The following is a 15076-nucleotide window of genomic DNA, read 5'->3' as shown; positions in this document are numbered from 1 at the left end:
ACCGATTCTTGGCGCGATAACATCACCATGAGCGGCCGATCGGAGAAACTACATCAGATCGAAAAGCATTCAGTGCATGTCTCAGAGAAAGAGTGTCCTGGCAAGGGAAATGAAGCTGTTAAATTTTGAGATGACAACAAATTCGCGACAACGTTCAAAGGAGGTGTGATACCGACCTAGGCAAGCTGGCGAGCTTATAAATTACACCACGGTGTTCCGTTCGACCTGCGGGGGCTGGTGATCTTCGGGGAAGCGACCGTCGAAACGTGCCCGGCCCGCTGAGGCAACTCACTTTGTAAAAACGACAATGCGCCACGTCCCCAACCGAACGGCTCCGGGATGTCTAGACGCAGTCGGCGGACCAAGTATTGTTAGTGGATTCGCAGTCACCGTCACGGTTTGTTTGGAGCGGGGGAACTCCTGGAAGAAGATGTTTTGCGGCGCCGTCTCACGATCTTTAGAAATCGTCAGTCAATGGACAGGCGCGGCGGCCACTGTCTGCGGGGTCAACTCTGGGATCAAGAGGCGCCTGCTCAGCGCAAGAACCGTGTCTGCGAAAACCCTCTCATCTCGGTGTGATCAGTGAAACCTGTGCGCAAGTGAGTGTGTAAACTCTCCCCCTCAAAGGCTACGATCACTTTGGACGCTCCGAATCGGTCGAAGGTTGAACGGCCGTTTTCCCTCACCTAGTAATCTAGGGAGGACAGAGTGTTTATAAGATTCTCTTTCAGTCATGCTAGACTGATGAACTGTAACGTTCTCATGTAAATACTGTAAATAAATCCCATATTCCTCGTTCTCAATGAGAACAAGTCCCTCCTTTCAACAACGTCCTCAGCGTGGATGAGTTGGACGACGGCATGGGCCAGCTGCCATCTATATCATGCCCGACCCCAATCCTTACAACGGTATAACTCCTCATGGTTATGTTGCGCTCAGTTTTACGCAGACGATATTAGAGACCTTTAGCTTGTACGCTATTCCGGTAAACGGGAGCGGTTTGGGCGGATTACCGGATGGTCGGGGCGTAAACGTGAGCGGTGAAGCCACCTGGTGTTGTAGAGCTCAACCAGACAAACGCATGGCTAAAACTGCAGTAACTCACCATATCCTGCTTCGCCACTCGTGCAAATTTTTGGCAGCGGCGTAATTGTGAACACGATTACGCCACTGTCGAAAATTTACGCCAGCAGCTAAGCAGAATATAGTAATTAGCTCTGTGTTTGTGTGGTTGAGCTTTGGGCCACCAGCTGGCGCCACCAATCTGGCCGCTCACCTTGACGCCCCCGCTAAACCGCAAAACCGCCCGCGCTTGCCCGAATACCGGACACGCTAAAAGTCTCTATTAAGTGAAGGACGGGACGTGAACGGACGTAGCGCTACGTCTGTTCACGTCCCGTTCTTCACTTAATATCATCTGTGTAAAACTGAGCGCAATATAACCATGAACGTTCACCAACTAGCCCCCTTCATTGCTTTACTAAAAGGTATAACTCCTATAATCGGAAAATCAATAAACCAAGAAACAAACTAAGAAGCAACTAAACGCATAAATATATTGCCTTGCATTGAGCAAATAACCGCCATTGTTGGTTACGAGTGTACCATAACATAGGCCTTAACAACTTTTACGTTTATTTCCTAGACAATGACTGCGATGCATGATTAGAAGTTGTGTGCTGCGCCTGTTCTTCAGTCAAGTCACACAATCTACGAAGAATGGCCACATAACTTGCATGGAAGCATGGTTAATGTCAATACAGAAGGAACCTGAATCTGTCGCTGTCAATATTCCATGAGTCACGCAAAGGCGATCTGCTCTTTCGCCCTAACTCTCCATCGCTGAATGTAACGGAAATCGGAAACGGCAAAAATTCAAGGACAGTGATGAAAACAGAGATCACGGGAAGACACAAACAAAGGACAGAGTAGGGCGTCACAAAAGAAAACGAAAGCAGTGGTTCAGTACTCCCACGGGGTGTAAAAGTTTGGCGGTGATGGCGATGAGCGAGAAATGGACCTATAAAGCAGTATACGACGCCCGTATGGATAGCGCGACGCCACATTAATGACGTAGCGCAACAATACGTGGAAAATAGGCAGCTACATGTTCGTGCGCCCATAGAGCTGACGTCATTGTCCCATTTTATGCTTTTTTTTTCCTGCTACAGTCCGAAGCCTTAGGGCCATAGAGTTTCCTACAATAATTGCTAGAGGGAACTCTGGCGCTGCAATCCTTCAGCCACCATGGGAATGATGGGTATAATATGAATTTGTCTGATCTCCGTGCTTGTGGATTCAGACGTTCTTGTGGCTCTGTTCATTACGCTTTATTTGCCTTCATTGTACTAAATTTCAGAGCTATCTATACTTTACCCACACGATCGCTACTAATTGAACCGGTTGAGCCTATCGAGGTGGCCAAATCGAAACGCGCCGAACGTCTCAGCGCACTGGCTTGACCACAAGGAATTCATAAAGGCGTTCTATGCCCCTTGTGGACGCACGCGTCCATGGCGTAATGGTTTCAATATCGGGCGTCTCTGCTAGAGTCCATGTGTTCCAATCCTGACGTCGGACGGTTATAATCGCGTTTAATTATTTGTAGCAGAGTACCCTGTTTAAAATGACGATTTCACCACGTCAGGAAGCCGTTTGAAGTCGTGAGGACGAAGTTTAGGCAAATACATATGTGCTACCGATCATGTCCATGCTGGCTGAACTGACCCGCTCGCAGGTACCGTAGACACTAGCGCCAGAGTTCCCTTTAGTAATTACTGCACGGAACTCCATCTTTGGGCAGATTTTGGGCGTCAGTCGATGCCACGTGACGCTGACCGACGCTGAAACCGAAAATCCATGTGAAACCTGTTCCTTGCGGTTGGAATTTTATTTGTGGTGGCAAATGTCGAAATCGGCAATAGCTTTGCATGACAGTTTTGGTAATTTGCTCCAAATATTAAGAGATCCCTGATGACAACACTGTTCTGGTTTACGCTATTTTAGCCTTTTTTATTCATTTATTACAGTGGCTTATATGCTTTGACAAATGGTCGTAACAAACAATACTATTGCTAGTACAAATGACAAAGAAAGAAGCGCACAACACGAAAGGTGTCTCACAAGTGAAAATTAATCGTATCTACGCCAATATGTACAGATACGGAAGCGAAAATAAACAACAACAACAACAACAACAACAATGACGACGACAACAACAACAAGAACAACAACAACGTCAAACTACCACGCCGCGAAAAAGCAAGTGACATTACACGTGGTTCTCTGTTACATCTGTTTCTTTCTTCCGTTTCTTCTTCTTTCATGCTTTTGTTGCTGCTGAATGTCTATATAGTCTGGGCAGATCTGAATAACGATTTCAGTTGTGAGAGAGCGCTTGCGTCCTGCATGTTTTTTTTTTTTCATCTCTTGTCATAGCGTTGAATTTTGTTTGCAACCATGAATCCAATCCAACTAGCCCGATGTACAGTAACGGTGCCCTAGGATATCGATGCCTAGACCACTCAGGCAGTGCTTGACAGCGATAAGAATTTCTTGTTTCACCCTTGGAGCGGGCGTCCACACACTAAGTGATCATTCTCTGTGATAGCACACCATCAATTGCAGTTTTTGTTTTTCGAATGAAGGTACGATTTATCCAAATAGCTAGAAGGAAACACGCAAGTGGAATCATAATATTTGACACGTTATAGCAAAAAAGGAACAACAGCCAAGGAATCCTCGAAATAGGTTCTGGTATGGTCGTCTGAATCGTTCCATAACTATATTTGCTTTGCATGTAGACCGTACACATTGTGCTTAGAAGCCATAATAATTAGGGATTTAGCTGTCTGAAGTCGCCGTCTACGTGTTCTCGAGCAAGGAAAGCAAGCGACATCACGAAACGTAGCTTTGGAGCAGAACCTTTGATCGGGACTAACAGAAAGAAAAAAAATATAACTGAACAGTAAAATAAAGCTGCTTCCTTGGTTTTCTTTCTTTTCCTACAAGCATTTTCTTACTGTCCGGCGCCCACGCGATCACCACTACGGCCGCGATCAGCGCGATCGTGACAATCACATTTACTGCAAACGACACTGCTTTGTAGGAGATGATTTCAGAATACAGAACGTTGTGAGAAACTAGCACGCGGTAGAACAGAGCGAAAGATTACAAAGGCAGAAATAAAACACCTACCTCTGACCTGCTCGAATGGAACACCATCCACGTGTACGCCGCCGACAATGAGGTAGGTCAAAATAGTTATGCACATTGTCCAGCCCGCTTTGCTCTTCTTTTCTCCCTCCAACAAAGCTCGCGTGGCGAACGCCGACTCCCCAGTGTCACACTCGCTAGCCCTTCGGTCATCGACACGCAACAGTCAACTGCCCTTCGAGCACAGCGGGCACACCTGCCCGCAGCGCAGCGTGCGACCACTCACAAGACAACTTCCGACACAGAAGCATTCGAGCTGAATCCGTACGCGGCGAGAAACGACGTCGAGGCGAGCACTCGCGACGGCGCGTGAAGAGGTGAATAGCTGATTCTCCCGCACACACTGGTTGGAAGCGAGAGGGTGGAAAGAGTGTCGAACAGGCGCGCGAGGGTCCAAAGGCGCGACAATACAAGCGAGAACGTTGGCAGAGAGCCGACCGGGGAGACGAGGCGATAGAGCGAAAGAGCAAGAGTGCGGCAGGAAAAGAAGAGGCCGTCAGGAGAACGCGAGGCGAAGTGAGGAAAAGGGCAAGCGCGTGCAAATATGCAAACGACGCCGCCAGAGAACGACGGAAACCTATTGATCCAGTTACGTGGTTGGATAGGCGCACGTATAGGCCGTTTTTTCGTAGGCGCCGCCATATTGTGAACGCAATGGCGCCGCCTATGAGCAGCGCCATACTGGCTTGGGTGAAAGCGTCTCTTGCATGGCGGTAGGTTCTGGCGTTTGTTTTCGCGGTCGTGCGGTCTATTTAGTATGACGTGCGTCTTCTACGTGGTAAACGGTTCTGTGAGACGTGCTGAAGTGGTTTAAGGCGTTATGGCCGGAATTTCTGCTGGCGTTGAGGTGGACGGAACACGCAGCGCGATGTGTCTGCGCATATGTGAACCTACAATCAGCCTCGGAGATCAATTGTGTATCTCCCAATGTTGCAATCACTACTGTGACCTATTGCAGTATTATCCTCTATTTCTAAGCTGCGAATTAGGAGCCATGAAACGTACGCGACGATCGTAACAGCGTGGGTACCGTTCTGCTACGATAGGAGCTGTGCTGTTATTATATTTTTACAAGCGTTCAAACTGTTCGCTGCAGGTTACATTGCGTGACTACTTGGTTGGATGGATGAAGCTTCCACCCACGAATAAAATAGTTTTGGCTAGTAATAGCAGCATACCTTACAGTCTGAATTAAGCTTGTCCAGCAAAGCGACCGTTTACGTACTGCGCGAGCGTCCTAAGCAGTAGTAGGTGCTGGATTACAGATATACTTGTTCTATATAGCGCATGGTCCAAGCATACGGCATCGGCGGTTGTATATTTATAAACGTTGTGCGGCGTTAGCCCGTTTTCTCTTGCTTTTTAGAGAAAGAGGATGATAACCAAATTTTTTTTTCGGATGTGTTCGTTCAGTTTTCTACGCCGCACTCACACGTATTACGGAAATTTGGCGCTCAAAATAACCATCGCATTCTTTTTATGCGAACCCTCTCATGCATTATGGCTGTATAGAGGCCAAAAAGACAATGCCGAAGCACACAGGTTATATATGTATCGTGCTGGCTCACCAACCGCAGTGATCGCTGTGTTGAGCAGCGCCATGGGCCTCATGCAGCAAGGCTAGCCTAGACATATGGTAATTTCAAGCATACTAGACTTGAAACGCGTGAGAACGATGCCAGTGCATCACAAATATTTGATAGCGCCTGCCGCTCAGATGTTTCGTGGTTGCCTTAGGTTGGCCGTGCACGAGCATGCGCTATTATGTTTTATGTTTTACTCCCCACGCCAAACGATCAGACAGTGAGCTGATTTACTATTTAGTGGTGGTAATACAGAGACGCCGGCTTTCTTTGTTGAATTAAAATCGATATAAGCAAAATAGTAAACAACACATACACGCACCGCGACTGATAATGCGCGTACACCGCGGCTGATTATGCGAGTCACATTTTTGCGCCCCCAAGACATATTACTGCCTACTGTAGTTACCGATGCACCGAAAGGCTTCCCTGACGACCTTATATGAACGAACATGGCGTAAATTTCACAAAGTAAGATCTAAAAGATCTCGAAATCGTTCCGCAGGACGCGACAGCAATACTTTCAAGCAGCGCCGCGCCGGATTGCCCAAGCCAGAGAGGAGGAAGGGCTCTCCGCGCGCCCTATCCTCCGCGCCCGATGAAACGGTCCATACGCGTGTCTAAGTCCGGCAGTGTTACCAGCCGTGATCGCTAGTTAAACGACATTCTGACGCAAATGACGCAATTCGAAGGAGCATACGGAACGCATCATGTCGCTTGCAGTCTGCCCTAAGGTGTGGTGTGCCCTCCGATAACGCGTGACAGCAACTAACATCGACGAGTTTGTTCACTCTAATTTTATTCAGATCCCTGTAACAAAAGCGGAGCAGCTAACTGAGCTGAGTTATCTGAATGAATGAAATGCCAGGCTATCCAGTTGCGCTCTCTCACTCATTTTCTGCATCTAATGCTTATGTGCAGCGTATACAAACGAAGAGCTGTTCGAGCTCTGACTACGCCTCGACAACAACGCTCGTTGACGGACTAAGGGAAATAAGTAAAAAAAAAAGAAAACGTACTTCGGGGAAGTCAGAAAATCTAGCTGAAAACCCTTTCTTTTTGTGCTCTTACTTTTGTATTCTTACTGCTAAGCATCGGGAATCTTTCGCACGAACTGTAGCAGTTAGCGAAGCGCGCGTTTCCATATGAGAAACTGGAGTGAAGCAAGCTTGAAATCATGTTTTTCCTGGAAGCCGCTATACACGTCAGTATACAATAGAGTGAGATTTTTACCCCGTAGTCAGATATGCGCTATTTTAATGCTCGGAACCCGCAATTTCAATAGCAATTAGCTTCAAACTCCCCTCGAAGGTACATTGAGGCAAATTATGGGCAACAAAACGATCACGCGAGGACGCGTGAATGCTGGATGGTTACACTGGCAACGAGAATGCATTTGCCACAAGGTACAATCACCATCTTTCATTTCTTTTTCTGTTTCGTAAGACCTCTCGAATCTTTCAACAGGCCACATTAAGCTGAGCAAGCTAGGTGCCTGGCTCGTTCATCGGTTCATGAAAGTAGTGCGCACTGCTTTCTGCTAAAAAACGAGTCATTCGCCACCTTATTCACGCGCTAGCAGAAGTGCGAAAATATGAAACGCAAACAAGGCTAGGTGTTATTTGGCCAGCAAGTTATGCGGACGCGAGCGCACAGTTTATGGTCCTAGTATTTGTTATCGTGGAGGAGTGCGCCTGCAAGCCTCTTTCGCTGAGCTCACCTTACTTCGCGTCCGGTGTACTGAGGAGAGCAAACAGAAGCTACGTGCCGGATCGAGTTGCCGTCTATCACAAAGAAAGAATGCGGGACAATGTAGGTGCAAGAGGGCCTTCACAATATCCTCGTAAGCTGGAATGTGTGCCCCCTCCAGGAAAAAAAAAAAAGAAGACAGGTCGAATCCTCTACCTGTCAGTATGGGGGGACATGAAACATTGGTATTTGCATTGGCAACATGTGCATCCTATTTCTACTCTTCTTAACCATGTCGTTAGGTATGCGGTAAAATGGCGGGTCGGGCTTGCAGTTACGAGTCTCATTAGAGTCATCGCGGCGTGGGCAATCCTTTTGGAAGGTATGTTCAAAGCCAGCGTACGTTCATTGTCAGCCGTCATGTGCATTCACAGACCCCGTAGCATGTTCGGCAATTTCAGACAGTTACTAATGTTTTAGAGAAGATCGTGAATTCGTGCCTTGCTACGAAGAAGGAACCTTACTATAAGGGGTTTGTGGCACCGGAACACGGTTATGCATAGAGTTTCGCTGAAAAAGGTCCACCCGCAAATACCCTGTTACGTTGAGTTAGTTTGGTGGCCATCGGCAAGAAACTTGCAGGATTTTCAAATAAGACGTCCTTCTGCGATACGCTATCACGGGACCCTGCGTCAACGCCGGAACTGCTGATGCATAATTTAGAAACTCGATTGTGCTGGTGCACTCATCCGGCACTGTGCCTTCTCTTCGCAGCATTATCAGCTTTCTGTCTTTCTGAAGTCGCGTTTCGTGGACTACTCTTGCAAGAATGAAAAAAAAAAATCCTGCAATTTATATATCAGACCTGAACGCAAGCAAGAGAAAGCTACCGCCCTAGCGTTCGGGCAAAGCTAGGAGAGAAATAGCAAATTAGTTGGGGTATCTGAGACTAGTTTAAGCTGTATCGCAGGTAACGCTACTTATTATTATATATAGTAGATATTTCACGAAAAATTCAGTGAGTACGGGCATTCACAGAAGAATGACACACATGAGAGGATCCTTAATAACGGCTTGTGAACCACGTTTTCAAATGTTGCTAATCTAAGGTACTTTGCAATTGACTTTCTGCAGAAAGATTTCTTTGTGATATGTACTGCAGCAACGAAATGACAAGCATTTCTCAAAAATGCATTGTTTCCTCCACTGTGTCTTTCTGAGCACTGAAGCATGCTTAGCGTTAGCTGGCCAACCTGTTTTTTACTTTTTAATTACTCTTCCATTTTTAAGATTAATCGTCGCTTCCTTTCTCCTCATCCCTTGCATTGTTTCCCTTCTTCTAGTACAGGATACACAAAGAGAAAATAATTTTGGGTGACCTGTCCGTCCGTCCGTCTGGCCGTGCGGCCGTCGGTCCGTCGGTCCGTGCTCTTGTCGCCGTTGTCGTTGTCCATCGGCTTGTCCATCGGAACACCGTTGTCCATCGGCTTGGGCCACTAATGCTCGTGGTCAAGATGCCCGTTGTGGTCGTTACATCACCGTCATTCTCGCCTCACGGTCTAACTCGTCATGCTGTTGTCGTCACGCAGTCTACGCCGACCTTTGGCCCAAGCTGTGTGATAGCTTGGGCGACTAGATTGAGACGCCGCCGTGGTCGCTGCATCCTCTTCATTTGAGTTGCCACTGGACTCTTGTGATCTCGTCGCCATCACGTCAGCGTCATCATGCAGGCTTCGGGATCAGTCGCCGTCATACCGTAGTCATCATACATTCGCCGTGCTCCCAGTGTACTCATACCGTTGTCATGCCATCATCGTTATTGTGTCATTGTCACACAGTCGTCATCGCGCATTCGTCGTCGTACGGACGTCGTGATGCCATCGCGGTTGTTGGATTGTCGTCATTAGAGCTTCATCATTCAACTCTCCTATACGCCGTTGTCACCAAGCTCTCGTTTTACCATCGCCATCACTTCAGTAACGTCATGCCATCATCGGCATATTGTCTTCGCCGATCTATCGACGTCGCTCCTTATTTGTAATTCTACCTTAATCATGTTGTTGCCATTCAATTGGGGTTATGCCGCCATTGTCATATCATCGTCGTCATTGTATCGTCGTCAGAGAGTCGCTATCATGCAGTCGCTATCTTCATGCCGTCCTCGCCGTGCCATCATCGTCATTGCAGCTTCGTGATTCGGCTGTAGTCGCACCATCGTCGTCATGCCATGGTGACCACATCATTGTCGTTGTCCCGTGGTCGTCATTATACCGTCTTCAGTACTTTAGAGAAGTCATTTTATTGTCGTCATGGTCCCTTCATCAAAGTCATTCCTTCGTCATTTCATCATCGTCGCGGCGTCGGCGTCGTAAAGGGTGATCATTTTTAAGTTTTATGGATTTCTTAAAAAATTGCCTGCTGCAGTTAACATAATTCTAGCTTTTGAGCTGGGTTATTCAGAGATGCGGATTACTTGCACGAGAAATCGAAACACATATTCAACTAATTAACACAAAATCACTAATTATCTATTGATTTAAATACTTTATGGCACATATTGCAATTTAGGAACTGTAGCCGGTGGGTTCGCAAGGCGTATCTACATGGAATGAATTTCCAAAATGGCGCCACTTTACGTGCGTATTTCTCGGGTTCCCAACACTATGCAACACCGGCTTTGCAAATATATGACCCTGATAAAGGGCTACATCGGACTATGAGCGAGAATAATGAGGAGACTTCAGGGCCCTAGGATTACATTAGCTTTACCGCTCATTGCATAGCGAAACAACCTCTGCTTCGGCAGCTTTGACGTCTTAGGGCAGCATATACGATCGCTTATTCGCCAATCGCCTGCTCCTATAAGTTCACTTTTTCCGTGTGATCTGCGGTTGGAAGGATGTGAAAGGCGCTGGCTAACGTTCACAAGGCTACTCTTGCTCGTTGTACAGATACACAAAACCAGCACATTGCGATTGATTTCCTCTGGCTCTCCGCCAACATGTTGCTACACTCTTACTTTTTCATATGTTATTTCATTTTACACTTAATTGCGAGCCTTATATCACCGCTGCCGATTACATATCTCATCGCACTAGCCATGCGTTACATGTTGATCGTCCACGAGCCCGCACTAAAACAATCTCTGCTTCTGTTTTGTCCGAGAGCAGCCAAAGACTGGAGTGGTCCTTCCCACAACATCGGTCTTATCACCTGCCCTTCGACCCTGACAGTAAATGTAGCTGATCATCTTTCCCAGTAAAGCCACACGTAACGAGTTTGTCTACGTATTTCTGTACCCCCACCCCCTCACCACGCGGGGTACTTAAGGAAAATAAAAAAAATATATATAAAATGAAATGAACGAATGACAAACACATAAGAAATTGAGCGGGAAGGTGGTTGCCGCGATAGTTGAACTGGTAAAGCGCCACACTCACAATGCGGGAGATGTGCGTTCAGCTGCCGCGTGCGGTAAGTTCTGTCTTGGTACTCTTTCATTTCCTTTTTCCTTAATAACTGCACATTTCAGTTAAGCGTAACAGTTATTTACTCCTAGGCTTTCCCTGGTTTCATTTCTTCTTTCGCCTCGTGCTATAATTATACGAGAGTTCATTGCCTCCAGCTGTACGAAACTATACACAAGTCTGAAAATGAAATAAAGGTCACTTGCTTCGACTTTCGCTTCAGTGGGCGAAAACAGATTCATGTTTCTTTCGATGCTCTCTGTTCTGCTCTGCTATCCCTCCTCTGACGACAATAGAGCTGGAAATCCCCGCTGTTCATGACGCACCTCTGCACCTCCAATTCCCTGACAGCCGTCGAAGGCACACGCTTCCTTCCGCGCAAACCTCCGACAGAATCGAGCATCGCCGAGACCTGCCACCTTCATCACATGATATCATCCCGCGAGTAGTCGAACGGCGTGGCAGAATGCAAGGAATTCCTTCATTGAACGCAAAAAGGATGAACGACCAACAGCGATCGCGGAGCAGAGGTGTCGTGCGTGTTGACAGGGACCGGAAGTGCATCCGTCACGAACTGCAAGGTTAAGGGAGCGCGTACTATGAGCATCATTTCTAGTTTTGCACTCGTATACCGCCCCTTCTGAAGATGAGCGAGTGTGTTTATATTTATTAAATTAAACTTTAACCCTCTTGCGTTAATTGTCTTCTAATATTGACGCAAAGTGCATGTTGCAAGCGAACCAGATAAATATGGCATATTATAAAACATGCGAAGCTCTAGAAGGATTTGCACTGGAGTAATTCGGTTTCTGTTGCAGCGAAACATCAGCAGCAAAAGCCACTTCAACACAGTCCTAATGAGAGTTTTGTGAGTGCCTTCTATGTTCCAGTAGGGCTGCCTGCCTCGAAGAATTTATGGTAACACGAATTACGGAGGCGTTACTAATTGTAAAGGTAAACCAAAACCTGTATGTTTTTATGTATAGTTGATACGACAGATTAAAAAAAAAGAACATGTAGCGCAATTTTCTCTATCATTACCCATTTTGTCAACACTTACTGGATTGAGACTCATCGCGCCTTTTGTGAGCAGCAGAAGCGTTAATTTAATGTTTTCCTTAAACAAGAAAGGATAGCGAAGACAGCGAGATTTTGATTTTCGTTGCCTCCTATAGGTAAAACTTTGAAACAAGACATATAGGTTCACAGGGAGATGTAGTCTTGAAGGTTATGAACCGTGGTTGAACGGGAATTGCTTAGTGATCTTTCAGGCTACAACCTCAGACATTCCGCGTTCGATCATTGCTGATTGTACCAGGAATCGCACTTCCTTTCGCAATAAAATCTATACGTTCGTGACTGAACGACATGCAGGAGTACGTCTAAGCACCAACACCATCACCAAAATAAGTCAATAATACGTAAATTGGTAAAATAACTGAGCATTGCTATGGGAAAGTGTAGATCAATAACCCACCTGGTTCTTTCACGACTGCGGAACCACTCACCACTACGACGCCGGCGATGAGACACGTGAATAGTGCATAACGCATTTTTACGTTCGACTATTCGCGCTGCTTCGTTGGCCGGGCGGAAAAGATGCATGTGCGGCCAAACATTCCGTATAGGGTACGCAGACACTACGTTCACTGTGTTTGTTACGGCACGAACGTCCGCATCAAGAACGCGAATAACGTTCTCACGAGGAGCGCGAAGCCGCCATGCACAACCGGTGTTCCGACAGAAAAGCGCCCAAGACCGACTCCAGGAGCAGCGGGAAAATAAGCTGTTGCGAAACGGCGCTGTTTCAAAGAGGCTTGACGGAGCAAAGACGGAGTAAAGAGGTGATATATCAACGGCTATTCCCTGCGTCAGCCCCGAGGAGGGGAGCCAGAGTTCAAGCGGCCGCGAGATGTGGGACGGCGAGCTGCGACAGGCAATTGAATGACGCGGGCGGTAGCGAGAGAGGGAGCAGGCGAGGCAGCACAGGCCATAAAAAGGAGAAGCCGAGAGTGCGTCGGAGAAGCGAGCGGTGCCAACATCGACGTCCACGTGGTGGTCCGGTCACTCACCGAATCGCAGGTGGCTGTTCGGTTTGTGAGAATACGGTGCTTATTTAATTATGTTGATATAGGGATATATATTGCCGGAGTAAATTTTTAAAGTCCCCTAAGTAGAAAAAAATGAGACGATTGGCCAGACTTAAAATAAACTCAAGCTTTGCTTTCAGAAAATGTAACTTTCCTGCTCTGCCTGAAGGAAACAAGCTGACCCGCAACTATTACATTTATTCAGGGCACCTGTGTGACATTTTCCGAGTGCTCTTACTGTCGTATTCGGCTTCCGCCTCGACTTGCTGGGCACTTGTACATAAAATGATTTTCCTGCGTGACACTTAGCTGACTGCGCTTTCACCTTCTGTCGCTTGATTAAACCGGTGCGTATTATGCATACGCATAGAAAGTATCTATACTGGTGTTTCTAATCGAATCTAGCGGAAGCTTCAGGATGAGTAAAGGGTTAACTTAGCTGTAGTACTGACAATGCAAATACAACGTGCGCAAAGTGGTCGTAGGTTGCATTAACATTCTGTAGATAGCAAGCAAAACTTTTATTGTTTTATTTGTTGAAAACAGAATCGTACCGCTAAAACCAGCCAAAGCATTACTTTACACACGACTTCGAAACACAGCGAGAAGTTGTTCATTAAAAAGCAATTATGCTGAACTTTGCACCTCAACTGTCCTATCTTAATATGCATAACAAAAATATGACCACTACTGCTGACCAGGTGCCCAAGCAGGAAAATTCCGCGTGACCTTTGGAGTTACGACGTTTTGCTCTCATCAACTGCAGCTTTATAGATGTTGCTCCTGCAATAATCCGCTCATACTCCCCCTCCCTCCCTCTCTTATAAAAGCCAAAACGTCACACTCCTATAAATATGAAAATATGACAAACACTTGTTAAAGAAATTAAGACGCCAATGCAGATGACGTAAGTGCGAACGAAAGGAGTTTGCACTTGCCGGCTAATACAGAGGTGATACAAGAGCGGTATTGAAGGATACTTTTCGTGCAGCATCCGGACAACGAACAACAGCATCGAAGACAAGAACTAGGGACGGTATGTCTATAGCGGAAAGCAAGACAAAGTTTTGAAGTCTCGCGGGGCGGCATCAACACTTGTCAGCACAGCATGCTGCACGCATTCTAGAGAGGACGCCTAAATTCGCGCCTCAATTCCCTTTCTAGTGACAATGCCTGAATTCTGTAAAAAAAAAACCTCGCCCGAAATTGAAATTCTACTTCCAACAGTCACTGCAATTTGACTTCTTCTCTCAAATGTAAGAAATTTCATTCAAATTGGTCCAGGGGTTGTTCCATAAAAGCGTTTGTACGTTTTTTTGTATAGTTGAATGGGCGGCGTCTGAGGTGGCGCGGTGCTCAAGCTCCCTCCCAAGTACACTGCTTACGTTGTGACTACTTTGGTGAAGGACTCTAGTATAGTGAGTCGAAATTCGGCCCACCGTAAAAAAAGCAACGAAAGCACCTGACGTTTCATCCGAGTCGCCGCCTTCTCGTTGCTGTTACACCGAGGCATTTTAATGCGTAAGCATTCTTTGGCGCGCCCTGTCACGCGAAAGGTGTAATGCCTCGTATCTGCACAGAAATTGGTAATTTGCAATGTTAAGACAGTTAATCGTTATGATAGTGTAAATGTAGATGACTGGTGGCTTTTATGCGATAAGGAACAATTTAAAGCAAAAAAAAAAATCAAAGGAGAATACCCTTAGAGATACATAGGGCTCCTTAGAAAATGCAAGGAGAAGCTTATAATAGGGGTGGGCCAACTGAAATTTGGCGGTGGGCCAACTTGAAACTTACGGTTGGGCCAACCTGAAATTTTTCAGTGGGCCAGCTTAAGTTAAGGGGTGAGCCAGCTTGACATTTATATATAGGCCAAATTTGCGGAGGGACAACTTGAAATTTCCGTGTGCGTCAACTTAAATTTGGGGGCGGGCCAACTTGAAATTTGCGGGTGAGCCACCGCAAATTTGAGGGTGGGCCAATTTGAAACTTGCATGTGGGTCAACTTAAATTTAGGGTTGGGCCAACTTGA

At 46.5% G+C, this 15076-nt stretch overlaps 1 protein-coding gene and 1 long non-coding RNA gene across 13 annotated transcripts in view; one reads left to right on the top strand and one right to left on the bottom strand.

The window, feature by feature from the left end:
- LOC126531513 (uncharacterized) overlaps positions 1–15076 on the top strand; it is a 219022-nt gene that overhangs the window by 124032 nt on the left and 79914 nt on the right. The gene's annotated exons all lie outside the window — the stretch shown is intronic.
- LOC126532161 (uncharacterized) overlaps positions 1–15076 on the bottom strand; it is a 59942-nt gene that overhangs the window by 28728 nt on the left and 16138 nt on the right. For 2 of the 7 annotated variants that reach the window (XM_055071210.2, XM_055071212.2), the window contains exon 1: positions 4198–4540. The exons of 2 other annotated variants lie outside the window; for them this stretch is intronic. In XM_055071210.2, the coding sequence (XP_054927185.1) occupies positions 4198–4273 (76 nt within the window). In that variant the 5' untranslated portion in view covers positions 4274–4540. Of the gene's footprint in view, positions 1–4197; positions 4542–15076 lie in introns of those variants that run through there. 3 more of the 7 variants (XM_055071211.2, XM_055071207.2, XM_055071208.2) reach the window with 3 other exon arrangements.

The sequence above is a fragment of the Dermacentor andersoni genome, chromosome 5 (assembly GCF_023375885.2).
Source record: "Dermacentor andersoni chromosome 5, qqDerAnde1_hic_scaffold, whole genome shotgun sequence".
NCBI lineage: Eukaryota > Metazoa > Arthropoda > Arachnida > Ixodida > Ixodidae > Dermacentor > Dermacentor andersoni.
Note: the sequence above shows the minus strand (reverse complement) of the source record. Positions and strands in the feature narration are given on the sequence as shown.